Here is an 18,000-nt window from a genome sequence, read left to right on the forward strand (position 1 = left end):
GCTCCGCAACGGGAGAGGCCACAACAGAGGGAGGCCCGCATACCACAAAAAAAAAAAAAAAAAAAAAGCTTCATACCAGTAGAAGGAAAACAGTGCTGGGGTTAATGGGTTGTACAGTTTTCATGCTCTGCTGTTTCACAAATACCGCTCTCCTTGCCTTTTCTCATCACAGCCAAGACTATGAAAACATTTCCTCTCTCTGATGATTACTGAGCTAGGGAACTCAGAGACCGGCCCAAGTTTTAACCAACAACATGGAGTTGCAGGATCATACATGGGCAGAATTTAGGGCTTTCTGGAGAGCCCATCTCAGAACCCTATTTGAGAGATATCACACCACGAACCTATAATCCGTAATGTACACACTTTCAAAAGCCTAATCTCTTTCTGTGAAATAGTGCCATGTAAATAATAGAAAGACACGAATACCTGCCATATGAGTGTAAAGGAAATCAGGCAGTGACGACTGAAATCGGGCAATGAGCCCTAGTAAACACAATTTATACTTGCTGGACAGCTACTCAACGGTGCTAAGAACCCCACTTGTCTTTTCTGGTGTCTGCAGAGATCTTAATAGCTACAAGAGACAGACAACCCTTCTCAGTTTAGGCAGGAAGATTATCCCTTTGCATAGCATGTATGGGGAGGGGATGGAACAGGGCAAAGTAACAGAGTCTGACACGATCAGGGTGAAGGGAGCAGTAATGGTTGTAACGTCCTTTCAAAGCTGCCTATGGGAGGTGATACAAGGTTGGGGGGAGGGGATAGAGAAGCATATATCATCAAGAGACAGAAGGGAGCAGTGCACCATTTCTGAGAAAGGGAGTTCCACAGGATTGGACATGTGCTTTGCACGAAAAGAAGTTTCCATGTGGTCAAATATGTTTACCGGATTAAACAAATTACTTTCTTGAACAAGGGGCTTCCCAGGGCCTTGAATAAACTTGAGCTCTGTGACTTGCCAAGAGTTGCCTAACATTTAACCGTGGAATCTTGTTTTTCAAAGCCTATCTTTCTTTGGGACTTGCTGGCTCTGGACTTTGGCAGGTGCTGGCTTGGAAAAATGAAAGGGAGGTTTAAGAATCAAGAAGATCTCAGTTCCAGCTCTGGCTCTGCAGCCTCCCGGGTGCGGAAGCCTCACAGAGCTTTACAGCCACTGCTCTCTCCAGGGTGGCCTTTATTACCACTGGGCAACGCATTTTCATCATGTTAAATCCAACCTGAGTTGGTGTCTTACCTACGTCAGAGAGCACCCGAATGCAGCTCTCCACCGAGGCCTTCTGGCTCGGCATGAGCCAGTTGCAGTGGTAAACCCTGAACACACCTTGCAGCAGCTGCACAAAGACGGGCTGGCGAGTCTGCGAGAAAGAGAAGCCAAGAGGAAGGCGACGTGAAGACTTTTTATTTGTGACCGACTGATACACTGGTCAGAAACAGACACTGCCTTGAACCACGGGTTCATGGACCCTTATGCAAGAGTGGGAAGGGGTGACCAGTGATGAGCTGGATTCCAGAGGTGGCCTGGCCAAGGGAGAAAAAGTCAGAAGCATTTTAAGGCAATGCACAAACTTGATGCTAAGTCTGACCACCAAAAGGAGAAGCAGAATATCACAGCCTGAAAACAGGTATTCTTGTCTAGTTACCAACTGGCTGTGTGACTGTAGGCAAATCACTTCACTTCTCTGAGCTTTAACTTTGTGCAATATATAAGATACAGGGATTGAGGCCAAGAACCCCCAAAGTTGTTTCCAGATGTTATATTCCATGAGGAGAACCTGTATTTCTAATCAGCATAAACAAACTGGTTAGTGAATCTCACCTCGAATTCTCCTTACTTCTTTATTTCTGGCAGTGTCTTCAATGACATAAGGAGAAGCTACTTCCGATGGTTACTCTTCACAAGCGTTCACTTACTACAGATCAGTACTTGCAAGTTAACTACAGAGTAGGATTCATTCCTCTCTACGATGGTATAAATTTGTACTCATTTTAAAATAAAGGAACTCAAACTACGACTTAATCAATTTGACATTGACTTCCTGAGTGCATTTGCAAATTATAATTCTGGCCTTCATCCGAAGCTACCTGGACCAGAGTAGCTTTAGACCTGCAAGGCAAAGGTCACTGTGTATGGTAAGCTACTCCACTGGTCTTTAATTTTTAGGAGAAAGTACTTGCAGATCCCTTCCGAAAAACAGGAGGAGTTAATACAGCAACGAAGAAAAGTACAGAAAAAACTCTAGAGAAGTCTCTTAGATAAAAGAAAAACAATTGAAAAGTGCTAGGGGAAAGGAAATTTACTGTAAGAAATTAAAACAGGTTATGATATCACTTATAGGTGGAATCTAAAAAAAATGATACAAATGAACTTATTTACAAAACAGAAATAGACTCACAGACATAGAAACAAACTTACCGTTAGCAAAGAGGAAAGTGGGGAGGGATAAATTAGGAGTCTGGGAATAAACTGTACACACGACTATATATAAAATAGATAACCAATCTATAATAAAATAGATACTATATATAAAATAGATATATAAAATAGATAACCAACAAATAGATATATAAAATAGATAACCTCTGCTACTGTATAGCAGAGGCAACTATACTCAGTATCTTGTAATAACCTATAATGGAAAAGAATTTAAAAAAGAATACGTGTATGCGTGTCTGTGTGTGTGTGTGTGTGTGTGTGTGTGTGTGTGTAGAACTGAATCACTTTGCTGTACACCTGAAACTAACACAACACTGTAAATCAACTATATTTCAATTAAAGTTTTACAAAATAAAACAGGTTAATAAAAATTCAGAACCTCCTCTATAAACACCGTTCAGATAACTTTCACTTATTAAGTACCACACACTTAACATAAGCGCTCACTGGGGCCTTAGTAAGTATCCTATGACAGAGGAGTTACCTTAATACCACAAATGAAAAACAAAAGCTCAGAAAGGTTAAAAGAAAGCATCCAAAAGAACGAAGTGATGGCCAAGCAGTGAGTCATCTTCAGGGCTCTCTGATGCCCCAAATCTGTGCTCTTTCTACTGAGTTCACCTACAAACCAGAATCTCATTACTTTCTTGAGGGAGTACTTTCTGTTCTGCACCTCACAGCCCAGCAAGACAGTCATCTGTGTTACTAATAGAGAACAGGAACACAGGGAGCCTGAGAAATTGGCTGAGAAGCCCTGATACTGAGCTCCTGAGCCCAATGGGTCCACTGAGAGCAGCTGTTTATTGAGAACACTTCTTCCCTGCCTGTCCCTGTGCTGAGTGCTTCATACACACCTCATCTGACCAACCCCTGACCCCGTGAAGTAAGCAGTGGTATCATCACCCACCCTACTGGCTAATGTGCGTGGAGTTGGGATGGGAACTCAATGGCCTCACTCAAAGAAAACGAATCCTTTGACTAAATGAATTCAATTGAACCAATATTTATTGAGCATCTGCTCTATTCCCATCTGGCCTCTGAATAAACAAAAAATGAATAAATCTGCCAGAGGAGCTGCTTCTTAATTATCCATTTTAACGGACAACCTGGGGGCATCAGCTCACGCGACCTCTTGGGCTAAAGAACATGGCTGCCCATCACCTTCTTCCTGAGATTCTTCCCTGCTTAGTTCTTAAGGCCCTGCGTTGCTCGTGAATCCCATTCTGACTGTAAGATAACCCCTTGATCTTCCTCTGGTCTCTTTTACAAACTGTCCTTAATTATCTGCGCTCTGCACAGTTCCCTTCTAGTCAACCCCTTCATCTTCCCAGCTGAGACTTGAACCAACCAATGTTTATATTTGGACTTTACCACTTCCCTCTTCGGAGTCTCCCCGATTCATTTAACTCACTCAACAAATGAACGTGTACCAGGGGCCAGGCACGGTGCTCGAGACAGAACAGTACCTGAGACACCTCTCTGCCCTCCCCACTGTAGCTTGCCGTCTAGCAGGACACAGTACAAACTGCCAAGTATTAAGCACCTACTGGGTACCAGGCACTATGCTATATTTTCATAAGCATTGACTCTAATTCTCACAATAATCTGCAGGGTTGATACTATAACCCTCTTATAGTAAGGAATGGGGTTGTGAAGTTTCAAGATCTACCCGAGTTCACAGAGCTGGGAAGGGGAGGAGTGGGGACTGGAACCCAGCTCTGACCTGCTGTAAAAGCCTCCAAAGTTCTGTTGCTGCCCTCAGACCCCACACTTCCAGCTGCCTCACGGACATTCCACTGGCACCTTCAATGCAGCACAGCCCAATCCCAGGCCACCATTTTCCTCCCTCACAAATGTGGGTTACAAGAAGGGAAGGAAGGAAACAAAACCAGGAAGGAAGGAAGGACAAAGGTACAAATCTAGCTGGGGAGCCAGACATAGGCTTTTCAACAGATAAAGTACGACATGTTAGAACAGCTTCAAAAATAGTATTCCTTGACGGCTTCCCTGGTGGCGCAGTGGTTGAGAATCCGCCTGCCGATGCAGGGGACACGGGTTCGTGCCCCGGTCCGGGAGGATCCCGCGTGCCGCGGAGCGGCTGGGCCCGTGAGCCGTGGCCGCTGAGCCTGCGCGTCCGGAGCCTGCGCTCCGCAACGGGAGAGGCCACGGCAGTGAGAGGCCCGCGTACCGCAAAAAATAAAAAAAATTAAAAAAAAAAAAGAACAAAAATAGTATTCCTTGAAGATAAATATTCTAGAAATCCAGCTTGGACTTTGTATGTTAAATATGCTTGGACAACCTGGGCCTTGCTAGGGACTTACATAACATTTATGTTGAAGATTTATTTCTCTGACCACTGCTGCCTGTTAATTGGCTTAAAACTGGTTTCAGAGTGAGGCAGTGCAAGGAGACAGTGGGGGGACCAAGATGAAAAACCAAAACCACAAATTCCTGTTTAATGGTTTCCATTAAATTAACTTGACTGGTTTACTTTGACATTTGGTTTTGCAATACTGTTTCACAATCTCTAGGAGAATGGGTATTGCCATAGCAATTGCCACTATGCAAGTCCAACTGCATAACTATGCCACTATACAAGTCCAACCTGACTAACCAAAGCAGTTGGCTCTGTAGAGCAGCACTTGGTAAAGAGCACATTCTGGCCTCCAGCCACTCATGTGCTTGGGATCTAACAAGTTCCTGTTGCCCAATTACACAAAAACTATGTACAGATATTCTAAAACTCGCATTCTAACTTTATGATACTTTAGAGCAGGGGTCCCCAACCCCCAGGCCACGGACCGGTACCTGTCCGCGGCCTGTTAGGCGCCGGGCCGCACGGCAGGAGGTGAGCGGCGGACGAGCCCGCGAAGCTTCATCTGCGGCCCCCCATCGCTCACGTCACCGCCTGAACCATCCCCCACCCCCCCAACCCCGTGGAAAAACTGTCTTCCACGAAACCAGCCCCTGGTGCCAAAAAGGTTGGGGAGCGCTGCTTTAGAGATAACTAAAAGCTAGCCGTGAAGCTCAATTACATAGAAGGTTACCACAGTCCCTAAGAAAACACATCTTGCTAAAAATTCCATAATTCAAGTTTTAGAGTCAGACAGGCCTGGGGTGAAATCACGGTTTTGCCAGTTAGTAGTTGTGACCATGGCTGAGCATGTAATTAAATCCTCTGAGCCTCATTTTGCTCAGCTGCAAAATGGGGATCATACCGTCTGTACTAAGCTAATACGAACTCCTTTACATAGGTAATGGCACATAGCAATATCTAATAAATGTACCAGCGATATTATATTGACCACGAATCACTCTTCTCTTGGAGAATTTACCTGAAGATTATTTGCCTACGCTCCAACCACCCTGGGCCACCCATCAACCCCAGGACAGCTTCCATCTATCTGCGTGACAAGGATGGTTACTATTGCTCTTCTGACCACTGGAGACCAAGTCCTGCTTTCATTCTGCAGGCTGTACACACAGACCTGCAGCAAGACTCCCACAGCCACACACCCAGACGTCAGTTCTAAAAAGAAGAGCGATTTTTCGAAGTAAAAGAATAACAAAAACACCTCCCAGATCCAGGGATTCAAATCTTTGGGACTCTAACTACACTGACAATCAGCACGCAGGGCTGCGGCACCGCACGACTCCAGGGGGCTCCATGTGAGCGGCACGTGCTGGGGCTGGTGTAACGTGGCAGCCCTGCTGTCAAGGCTAAAGGACTTCGCACTCCCACCTGCCACGTACCCCTTCTGGTGAACCTAGGCACACACTTCAAGTTAAAATGGAGATTTCCAGACATATTTTTAAATAGTGTTAATAACACGCTAGCATTTATTTGAAAGCTGCTTCTCTTTCGAAGATTGGAGGTAAGGAATCAACAAGATTAAAGGGGGGGAAGGGAAGAAGGCATTTTAAGGAGAAAATCAACAACCAATAGAACCATCTGGTACAGAAAATCATTCTCAGGTTCTTGATTATCCAAGGGATCCTGTAAAAACCACTCTTCACAAAGAGAAAAGCATCTGTAGCAACGCTCTGCAGAGCGGCTCATCCATAGCCGCTCAGTCGCGAAGCCGCACCAACGCCAGCTGCCAAATATCTATTGTGAATACCCTGCATCTATCAATACGTTTGTATTTCCTACCTGCAAAGTCGTACTCTGGTCTGAGAAGGGAGAACTGAAGAACGTAGTCACGATGCTCATGACAATTTCGGTGACATACCTCTCCAAAATTGAGTCTGCGTGTTTCCTGTCGCTTGTGTTGTTACAGGCCTAGAGGACAATTGGACACTTTAGACGTTATACCAAAATCGGCACACCAGTTGTAAAATTGAGAAATCTGTGACTATTCCTGCTAATTCCCCTTAACAAAGGAAAAGTAAAAGCCTGCAAGTCAGTACTTCTCCCCTTAAGAGACAGCAATGATAAAAAATAAATCATGGAAGAAGAGAAACAGATCAACCTGGATATCATGGTGTGGAATCACAGAACATTAAAATTGGCGTGGGACCTACAAGGCCATCACTTCCCAATTCCTACCAACGTGCGGCAAATCTAAAACCCAAAAGGTGGTGAGAGGCAAAATAACTACAATTGTCTACACTGTCCCTAAAAGTAAACTGTTTAAGCCATTCATCTTCTCTAGGCCACAGTTTCCTAAAGCATATAATTAAGATCCTGAATCAAATATTACCACTGAGGTCCACCGTGCATGATATTCTCCAAACCTACAACACTCTTCCATTCAGTAAAAATGCTGGGCTTCCCTGGTGGCGCAGTGGTTGCGCGTCCGCCTGCCGATGCAGGGAAACCGGGTTCGCGCCCCGGTCTGGGAGGATCCCACATGCCGCGGAGAGGATGGGCCCGTGAGCCAGGGCCGCTCCGGAGCCTGTGCTCCGCAACGGGAGAGGCCACGGCAGAGGGAGGCCCGCATACCACAAAAAAAAAAAAAAAAAAAGACTGCTGATATGCAGTACTGTGGAAAATAGTGGGCTGTGACTCAGGATAATTGTATAAGTTTTGGGGTGAAGAGAGACTTCAGATTTCACCTGGACTCTACATAATTTCGCTGCATGGAATAAGATTAGAGATTTATCAATAGAAGAACAGGTTTAAAAAATTCATTTTATTAAATCGTTTTATTACCAAATTCATTAGCCCTCTAATTTGAGATATAAAATTGTATATAATAAAAATTTATCAAGTAAGGGGTAAAACAATCAAATTTTCTTAGCTATCATGCTCTGAGCCCAGTGATGAGCAGTTTGTGGACACATCCAGAGAATGAAGGTGGCAACAGATTTTACAGCATTTTTGAACGATTTGAGGCAGGGGTCAGCCAAGCTAAGTGCTGCTAGCTGTTTTTATAAATAAACTTTTATTGGAACCCAGCCATGCCCATCTGTTTACAGACTGCTATGGCTGCTCTCATGCTACCAGGGCAGAGTTGTAGTTGTGACAGAGACCGCATGGCCCACAAAGCCAAACAGGATTACCATCTGGACCTTCACAGAAAACTTGCTGGAGTCCTGATTTAAAGAGGCAAAGCAGGCCTTCCATTTCAAGCCTAAACCCCCAGATTTATGGGATTAAAAGATTAGGAAGAATTTGAGATAAAAATATATACATATTTAAATAATACATCAATATACATATATCTGTGACACCAACACCAGGGTATTATTAAACATAGTCCTTCATTACAAGGAAAGTAAGTCCTTTCAGGCTCCTTGTCTCACACTGGGAATTGTACAGTCAGGAGAAAATACCACATTCTAGCGTTCTCCAATGCATCTTTTTTTTTTTTTCTTTTTAGCATCACAGCATTTCTGAAATTGGTATTCATCTCACAATCATTCTCTCAAGGACTGAATTACTTTCCCCCCACGCGCCCTCCCCCCGAACCCTACCACCACAGAACTCATATGAAATCCATAAAGCGCCTTGTGAGGTCGCAGTTCCATAGCCTTAGAACCAATATTAAGCTCAGTGCAAAAGCAAACCAAGAGTACTGAAGCCCACCCCAAAGGCTGGGTCGGGAAAGCAATAGACGGAAAGTGACATGCTTTGCAGGATGCTCGACACCAGACCGTAGGAGATATTATAAATGCTCACACTCAGGAAGGCGTCCTTCGAGGAAAGACTTACTCTCAAAGAAACGAAAAGCTTATAAATTTGATTTTAGTATGTCCCAGGTCATCATTCACAAATGAACCCATAAAGGATGAGATGAAAACCAGAAATAATCTACCTTCCCTGAAGCTTGACAAGTAAAATCTATTCTCAGCTAGGAGTAAAAGGGTCAAGAGAAACGAGACGTGTGGAAAGACGAGAGCCAGGTGCCTCCTTGTGCCACAAATCAGCGAGGTGAAATTATGTGACTGCGTCCTTACGTCTGCACAGGGTGACCCAGACCCACACGTACCCCCGTACCCTGCCTCCTTAGCTCCAGAAAGACTTACCCTGCAGATGTCCACAAGGAAATTCTCAAACAATTTCCACATGTGATTACTGGTATAAATCTCCTTCATTTCCACCTCCGTATCCACATAACAGTGATTCAGGAAGTTAATGTACGCAATTTTAACCTGGAAGAGAGAAACAGGCTTTTCTCAAAAACCAACTTAGTACGTGCCGGATTGATTAGTTCCCTCATTTTAATAGTGACAAGGATGGACCACGATGGTCACTCCATTTTCCCCTGCATGCTTTAACTTCTATGATTTTTTGATATTCAAAATTCACTATTATAAAATGCAAAAACAAAGCTTTTGGAAGAGAATATGTTCATGACCTCAAGGTAAAGAATAGAACAATAAACACTGATCATAGAAGAAAAGATGGACACGTTTGACTACATTAAAATTAAGAATTTCTGGGACACCCATGGTGGGTCCAGTGGTTAAGACTCCGTGCTTCCACTGCAGGGGGCATGGGTTCGATCCCTCATCAAGGAACTAAGAAAAAAAAAAAAAAAAAAAAGAATATCTATGAAATGGCACTGTTACAAGAGTTAAATGACACGATTTGGGAGGAGCTGTTTGCAATGCATATCCCCACAGAGAATTCCTACAGATTTGTGCATATGAGATAGCCATGCCAAAGGAAAAACAGGCAAAAAATCTGATCTGCTATTTACTTAAAGGAATATCAAATCTCAAAAACAACATATGGAAAGGGATTGAATCTCATTTAGTAATCAAGAGGACAGAAATTAAAACCACTATGAGATATCATTATACACCCGCCCGATGGAAAACAAATATATACTAATAAAGGGTCTGATAATAGCAAGGGTTGGCAGGGTCTGGGAGCAACAAGAGCTCTGGGGGAGGGGTGGCCACTGGAGTAACTGCTGGAAACCACTTCACATTATCAAGTCAAAGGGAAGAAATGCACCTTGTATGACCCAGCACTTCTAAGTATCCCCCCTGCAGAGATGTGTACACGTGTGGGCCAGGACACACGCACTGGTCCTAACAGCCAAAAAGCAAAAATAACCCAAATGAGCATCAACAGATGTACAGAAAATCATACTGTGGGACAATGACACAGAGCAATGCTCCAAAGCAAAGGAAATGAACACAGGTGCATATGTCAGGATGGATGAAGCCTAACACCACACAGCGGAACAGGAAAAGGCACTAAATAGCGCATAAAGGAAGTTCAAAAGTGGGCAAAACTGAATTATACTGTTTAGGGATGTACACAGAAAACTACGTGAGAGCCACATCACAACTATGCCTCCGTGAGGGAGCCCTCTGGGGGAGGTTGGGGACTGGAGAAGGACACAGGCGGGGAATGAGGCACATTTCCTGACCTGGGTGGTGGTTACACAGCCTCTATCTTCGTAATTATTCTTATACTGCACAAGTCACTTCTATGTACTCTTCTGTACTTAGGTTGTATTTCAAACACAAATGGGTAAAAAACAAGCTATTATATACCTCACTTATGCATAATAAGAGAAATGCAAATTACAACTATATCGAAATACCACATCCATATATCACGGATATGAGAATCCAAATGTTTGATAATATACTGTATAAACCAGACTGTGAGAAAGATGCAATTTTTTATTTCCTTCTTATCATTATTATCACATTATATAATAAGCTGGTTCAACATTCATGGAAGACAATTATGGTACATCTGTACAATGAAATTTTATACAACTGTAAAAAAAGGAATGTAGAATCTCTTTATGGACTGATATGAAAAAAAGAATGTATCTGGAATGTCACCTTTTATGTTAAAAAGGGGGGGGGCAGGAGAATAAAGTATATATATTTATAAATGTTTTTATGCAAAACTCCGAAAGGATACACAAGAACCTAATAAATAATTTTCTGAGGGGTGTGGGGAAAAGGTAAAGAAGATTTTTCATAGTTTACTCCTTTATGGTCTTCGCTATTTGAATTTTTCAAAATGTATTAACTTTTCCAAACATTAATCTAAAAACAGTATATATATTTCATATATACTACATATGCTATATATATATAAATGTATGTATATTTAGTTTAAAATATAAACTAAGAGTATATATTTTTAAACATACAAAGATAAAATATATACTGCATGATCCATTTTTTTGTTACTAGCTAATGTATATGAATAGGGAAACAGAAAGCTGGAAGAATTTACTTCAAAAACCTAAGAGGTATTTATTATGGGCAGAGAAATGGTAGATTACTTTCATTTTCTTATTACTTTTCTTTTTCTTATTACTTCTTATTCATTTCCTATTACTTTCATTTTCTTACCTGGAGTTCCTGAATATTTTATAGTCGACATTCATGACTTTTGCAATACAAGTTTTTGTTTTAAAGAATACGCTTAAAGAGTTAAGTTTTACATTGGTATGAACTGTATCTCAATGTACCGTTTTTCTCATTTCTGACAAGTTCATTCAGGTCAATGCTCTTTGCTCAACACGTGGAATCATTTGTTCCACAGAGCTGAAGCCCTCCAGCAGTTTCCCATTCTTCTTCAAGGAGACAGACAGAAAAATTTACTTCCCCCATCACTCCTCTCACCCAAAACCAATGCTCAAGAAGATGCTCTTTCAGCCAATGGAAATCTCACGGCAAAATGAGCTGCAGGTGTCAAAACTGTGAGGTCCCAGCTAGGTCAGCGGAAGACTCCCATCCAGCCACAGCCCCATACACCAAGAGGAGAGACATGAGCAGGGCCCACCCATCCTGGGGATAGAGTCGCTCACCTCGGGGATGCAGTCCTCGTGGGTCACCACGCGGACAATGTCATCCAGCGGGAGCAGGGAGTTGCACTTGATCTCCGTGTAGACGTTTTTGCCCTCTGTGCACACGGCCAAGAGCTCGACCAGGTGGATGTGGTACATGAGAGGGCTGTTCTCATCCATCCGGTCCCGTTCCGACCTCATCATCTGGATCAGAGTCTGGAAAGAGGCTCTGTCATTGTAGAATACGAGGACATCCTCTCCTGAATTAACCAGCTATAATCAAAAGAACAAGACTTGTTTATAGCACAAGTTTGCAGGGATGGGGGAAGCATTAAAAAATATATATATATTCACAAAGAAAGAGATGTTCTGTTAGCATTTACCTTCCAAAACCAGTAGCACCTGTACTACTGAACTCACCTAGATTTCATTCATTTATATTACTAAACAACTATAAATCTTCAGCATCATCACTTTCATTCACAGATATAAAAATATCACAACAGTCCTAAAACACTATCAGGGGAAGAGAAAGTCTACATACCAGCATTCATGTATCTGGTAAAAATGTAGATTTCAACGTTGCACTTGTATTTCCAAACTAATAATTAGGCTATGACTTTGTTTTTAAAAATGTTTCCATCTCCTTTTCATGCCTTATAAGTACTCTTCTTACAACTCTTTCATACACTGCCTTATTTCTTCACAATCACAAATTACCCAATCCTAATTAAGATACGTCTTCCTTTCAACACTCAGAGTCAAGGCATTCCTATTCGTAACTTGTCTCCCGGGGACTGGGGCTTCTCATAACTCTACTTAAGAATTAATCAATTTCACGACTGCATGAAATACAAAAGATCCAAAAAGGGCCGGCACAGAGGTCAAAATAAATAAGGTCAGTATTATTTACTTAATAATAACTAACCTTTATGAACTCTGATTATGTGCCAGGTACCACGATTACTTACAACAGCGACTAGAGTAGCACAGCAGACTTCAAATAAACGGTAGCTATTATTGTCATCATTATCGATTTAACCTGCCTATCAGCTCCTCAAGTGAATACTGCCATGCCTTCATTTACAGAAACCCACACTGAGGGTTTGAGAAGTCAAATAATACATCCCGAAGCACACGGCCAGGGACATGGTACAGCCAACATTCGCATCCCAGGTCGAGCCAACACTTTTAATGACACTACACCACTTTTCACTGAAATCATATATGTAGATAAGATTATAAACCCAAGTGTTAAGTGGATTTACTTGAGATTCCTTTTTTTTTTTTTTTTTAAAAGGTGGAAGGATGGATGAAACCAAGCATATGCAGACGCCGAAGTTGCGGGAGTGACAGAGGACCTTCCTGGCCAGACAGCATCCATGGGACACTGACGTCCCACAGAGAACCAAGGGGGACTTTGCCCCAATTCCACTGACCAGCTTCTCCTTGAGAATCATCAAGCAACAATTTTTCCAGCCAATTAATTTGGTAAATAATTTTTTTTTTTTAAAGTCATAGAATCTACAAGAAGGGATGCTCTGGCTCAAAGGGTTCTACCCACATTTAACCTCCATCCACTGTATTTTGGTTCAGTATTCCTGGGGGTGTTTTTCCCTCTCAGAAGAATCCAAGCCAATGATCCATAAAATAAATAGATTTATTGCTACAAAAAACTAGATCAGACTCTTGCCTTTATCTATAGCTTAAGCTCACAAACACATGATTACACACACTTATACACACACACACACACACACACACACACACACAATTACTTTCTGTCCCTTCCTATGGCTCCTGGACAGGGTGCCAGTTCATACTGATAAAATTAAATAATTTTTAAGCTCCTATGGAACACCAGAGGAAGATATATAGAAATCCATAGTTGTCACCTCAGCCATGACCATGTCTTGGCACTTTTTGATGAATTTCCCTTCGGCCTTGACAATCGTCTGCAAGAACTTGATGTACTGGACGTTTCGACCGTGAGTCTCAATGCAGTGAACAAAGTGCTGGACGACTCTCTCGTTGATCTCACTACACAGCTGGAAATTGTTCATGAAGATGTGCTGCATCGTGACGGCCTCCAGGATCTGGCACAAGAGTGAGGGCGGGGGCGCAGGGACATGGTCAAAGGAAGGCTACAGCAGAGGACCAAGTGAGAAAAAGAAGAGTCCACGACAAACACAGAGGGGGGGGGGCATTTAACCCCGTGAAAGCATCTTTCTCCACTCTCGCTTCTGTACCGCCTTCCTTTTTACTCAACTTTTTCAATAAACACATAGGGCACTAAACTAATGGTTAGTTTTCTGCTGAATGAATTCCAGAGGGACCATCAGCACCCAGATCAAGAAATAAAACAGGCTGCCTTTACGGCCCACCCCCCAGTTCTACTACTCTTTTGACTTGCACAACCATAGATTTGTTTTGCCTGTTCTTGAACCTCATGCATCCTCTTCTACCTGGCTTCTTTGCTCAACGTTACTTTTGCATGTTGTCATCCGTGTTGTTGCATGTATTACTAGTTTGTTCCTTGTCACCGCTATGTACACTCCATTGCATGACTATACCACAATGCATTGATCTGTTCTATTGCTGATGGGCATCTGGGGGAGGATCCAATTTTAAGAGTAAATAGTTACACAATTCTTATGACAAATATGATGAACAGTGTGAACATGCCACTCTAAACATTCTTCTAAATGTCTTCTGATAAACACAATGTATGCACCTCCGTTGGCTTTATACCCAAGAGTCGAACTGTTGGGTTGCAGAGTTTAAATATGTTTGGCTTTGGAAGATACTTCCAAACAGCTTTGAAAGAGGTTACCAATTTACATTCTACACTACAGCTACTCTGTATCCTTGTCAGTACTTAGTAATGTCCGTCTTTTCATTTTAGTCACATTTTGTTGTACGCACCTTGCTTGATTTGCATTTCTCCGATGACTAACCATGTTGAGGGCCTTGTCATATTTATTGGCCATTTGGATAACCTCTACTGTGGAGTGTCCCATTGTTAAATTTTCTGTCCATTTAAAAAAGTGGGCTGTGAATTTCCTCACGGACTCTCCTGAGTTTGATACCTATTCTGGGTATGAACTCATTGCTGGACTCGTACGCTGTGTCTTCTCCCACTCTTTGGCTTGTCTTTGCTAACTTAATGGTGTCATTTGATGAATAGAAGTTCTTAATTTTAAAGAAGTCCAATTTATTGATATTTTCCCTGGTGACTAGTGCCCTTTGCATACTGTGTGAAAAAACTTCCCTTTCCACAAGGTCATGAAGGTATTTTCATGTTCTCTTCTAGTAGCTTAATTTTCTACTTTTTACCCAGACTTACTGAGTTATTGGGTTTTATGACTAGAATGAGGTAGGGGGCTTTCACCTTTTCATTTTTTGCCTTTTCTTTTTCTTAACATGACAAAGAGGGAACATTACCCTACAACACACTAGTCCTTTTCCTGGAAAGCTCCAGCAGTACGGATGAGTGAGTGTTTATGTGTGTTTCTGTGTGTGTATGTGAGGGTGTGTTCATGAACAAAGATGTCCTTTGCAGTACTGTTCACAAGCCAAAATCAGACACTGCCTAATTGTCCATTAACACAGGAATGGTCTAAAAAAAGTTACAGCCATTCTACAGAATGCCATTTAGCCATGAAAATGAATGAGAAAAGTTTACATATTTTTCACTTGCAAAGACAGCCAAGATGTGTTCAGTGAAAAAAGCAAAATGCAAAACAATGGGTGGAGTGTACCACCATCTTCTTTTAAAAAAAGCATATTACATATTTAATATATATTTAAAAACATACTTAACTAAAATGTAACATAATTATGTTTTACATGGATATATGATGTTTTGTATAAACACAGAAAACTTGCTGCATGACCTTTGGAGGGTGTGCCTAGATTGTGAAAATCAGCACTTTGCTATGGCTGGAATTCGATGTAATGAGGACTGTTATTAAGAAAAAATATCAATTTATCTCACCTTTGCACCTACCACCTCTTCCCCCCTCCTTCTACCTTTTCTCCCAAAAAGATGGGGAGTATTTACATCCTCCTGAGTGTTGATCAAAATGTTCCCCGTTGGAATGAATGTTGCCTCATAACAAGTCCCAGCAGCAACAACAGCAAAAGAACAAGGTGTTCTTCTCGCTTCCTGCTTCCCCACCCTCCTCCCCACACAGATTTCCAGACAGGCCTCCAGTCTTACCCCTGGGTTGAGAAACAGGTTTATATGTTTGTGGAGCAAAGCCTGATTCTGCTGGTTGCCAGCACAGAAATTCTGCAGAAACTCGTGAGCCAGCCTCATTATCTCCTGCATCTTGGTGTCTTCGGCCTGTGTGGAGGGAGAGAGACAAAAAAACAGGTTGAAAACAGGGCTATGCCTTTGACTAGAGAAGGTCGACAGGAGAAAGCACTGATCTCTAGGCCAGGAGGCCAAGTTCGATGACGCCCCCATCCCCTCCGACTAATGTGGGGCTCTGGGGGTGTTTGCTGGGGGCGGGCTGGGTGAAAACACTGGGGGACTGCACTGCTGACCCTGCAAAGAAGCCAACAACTTGTTTATAGTTCATGGAGAAAAGTGAATTCTCTCCCACTAGCTTTGGGCAGAAATGAAATCATTTTACTGGGGAAAAGGGCAATAGAGAGTGAAAGCTAAGAGGAAGTGTCTGGAATTCCACGGTCTAGCAACGGCTGAAATCTCTGAACCCCCTACTTCTGAAAATACGGACGGACACCAGATGGGAGCCGACTTCCTCAGTGGCCATAAACCCACACCTCCCCAGCTCTCGGGCACACATTTTTAAGTTGCCTTAACCTGTGGACACACTAACTTTTGGCAGTAGCTAGCACGGCACAGTGGAAATCTCTTTAGATTCTAAGTTAGGACACAGGTGTCTGTCTTAACTCCTTTCCCTGTCACTTCAGGCACATTATTTAACCTAAGACTCAGTTTTCCTACCTATAAAATCAGGATAATATGTGTCTCAGGCATTTCACATGGTTGATTACGATATTCTCATTTCATATATCAAAAACACACACTCGATAAGCAACAAGGATATATTGTACAGCACAGGGAAGTATAGCCATTATCTTATAATAACTTTTAATGGAGCAAAATCTATAAAGATACTAAATCCCTTTGCTGTACCCGTGAAACTAATATAATATTGTAAATCAACTAAGCTTCAATTAAAAAAAATACACTCAGTATTTCTAAAGAGTTGGATGCTTATGACAAGACAATTATATAAAACCTCTTGCCACTCTGCCCAGTTCTAAACAAGCCACCATTTACAATAGTAAAAAGGCCCCAAATGGAAATCATCTCTCAGATTCATAGAGCCCGCGTCATCTTGCTAGGTCATCGCACATACTTCGCCTCATTTCAAGGGCCAGAAAGTGTAGCAGTTGGGAATGCAGGGCCTGAAACCAGGCTGCCTGGCCCTTATGCCAGGTCTACAACTTCCAAGCTGTGTGACCTTGGGCAGGTGACAACCTTTCAGTTTCCTCATCTGTAAAATGGAGCTAGTAACACACACACACACACACACTTCCTACTGTGGTTACGACGATTAAATGAGAAAATTCATGTCAAGGGCTTAGACAGTAATGACTCAGTAAACGTTAGCTATTGGTACTGGTCTAGAATGAGTGTCAGCACATTTTTTTTCTTAGAGGTCCAGATACGTACTTTAAGGCTTTATGGGTCAAAAAGCAAAACGGAAGACATTACGCACCAACTTATATAACCCCTGAAAATTTAACTATTCAAAAACGTAGCCACCATTCTTATCTCACATGCTGTATAAAAACAGGTGGTGGGCTGGAAGTGATCCATGTCTGCAGTGTGCCCACCCTGGTCTAGACGACAACCCTGTGAGAAAACAGAATACGTCTGCCGAGAACGCTGACGGAAGGAATCTGAGCTGTCGGTGTGACAATCGAACAAAGCAGGAGGTTTAAAAGGACGTTGTTAGCAAGTCTCAGAACAACAGAACGGGTATTACATTTGTCTCCCATTTACAGAGAGAGGGGCAAAGCTTCTAGCTCTAAGAAACGAGAGGGTTTTGGAGAGACAGACACCGCAGCAACCTTGAACCGCTCTGCATTCTTCCTCTTCTTCAGCTAAGAAAGGAATCTGCTGGTGCACGAGCTAACTACAAAGCTTCTGGCCTTCGAAGCAGACTTTTACAGGGCAAGCAAGCTCATAAAGACGTAACCAGAGGTCAGCTGTTGGTACGAATCCCTCCACCATTCTCACACGCTGGGATGACTGTACCCATCCCCAAACCAGACAAGTCACACGCACACACACATACACAATCTTCT

General features: G+C 42.5%; 1 protein-coding gene across 1 annotated transcript in view; it reads right to left on the reverse strand.

The window, feature by feature from the left end:
- Positions 1-18,000, reverse strand: part of ITPR1 (inositol 1,4,5-trisphosphate receptor type 1) — a 221,277-nt gene that overhangs the window by 25,791 nt on the left and 177,486 nt on the right. The window contains exons 31-36 of the mRNA XM_028478860.2: positions 15,875-16,000; positions 13,548-13,748; positions 11,674-11,925; positions 8,909-9,034; positions 6,591-6,719; positions 1,238-1,358 (exon numbers count right to left, since the gene is read on the reverse strand). Of these exons, the coding sequence (XP_028334661.1) occupies positions 1,238-1,358; positions 6,591-6,719; positions 8,909-9,034; positions 11,674-11,925; positions 13,548-13,748; positions 15,875-16,000 (955 nt within the window). The remainder of the gene's footprint in view (positions 1-1,237; positions 1,359-6,590; positions 6,720-8,908; positions 9,035-11,673; positions 11,926-13,547; positions 13,749-15,874; positions 16,001-18,000) is intronic.

This window comes from Physeter macrocephalus, chromosome 18, assembly GCF_002837175.3.
Source record: "Physeter macrocephalus isolate SW-GA chromosome 18, ASM283717v5, whole genome shotgun sequence".
NCBI classification, from domain to species: domain Eukaryota; kingdom Metazoa; phylum Chordata; class Mammalia; order Artiodactyla; family Physeteridae; genus Physeter; species Physeter macrocephalus.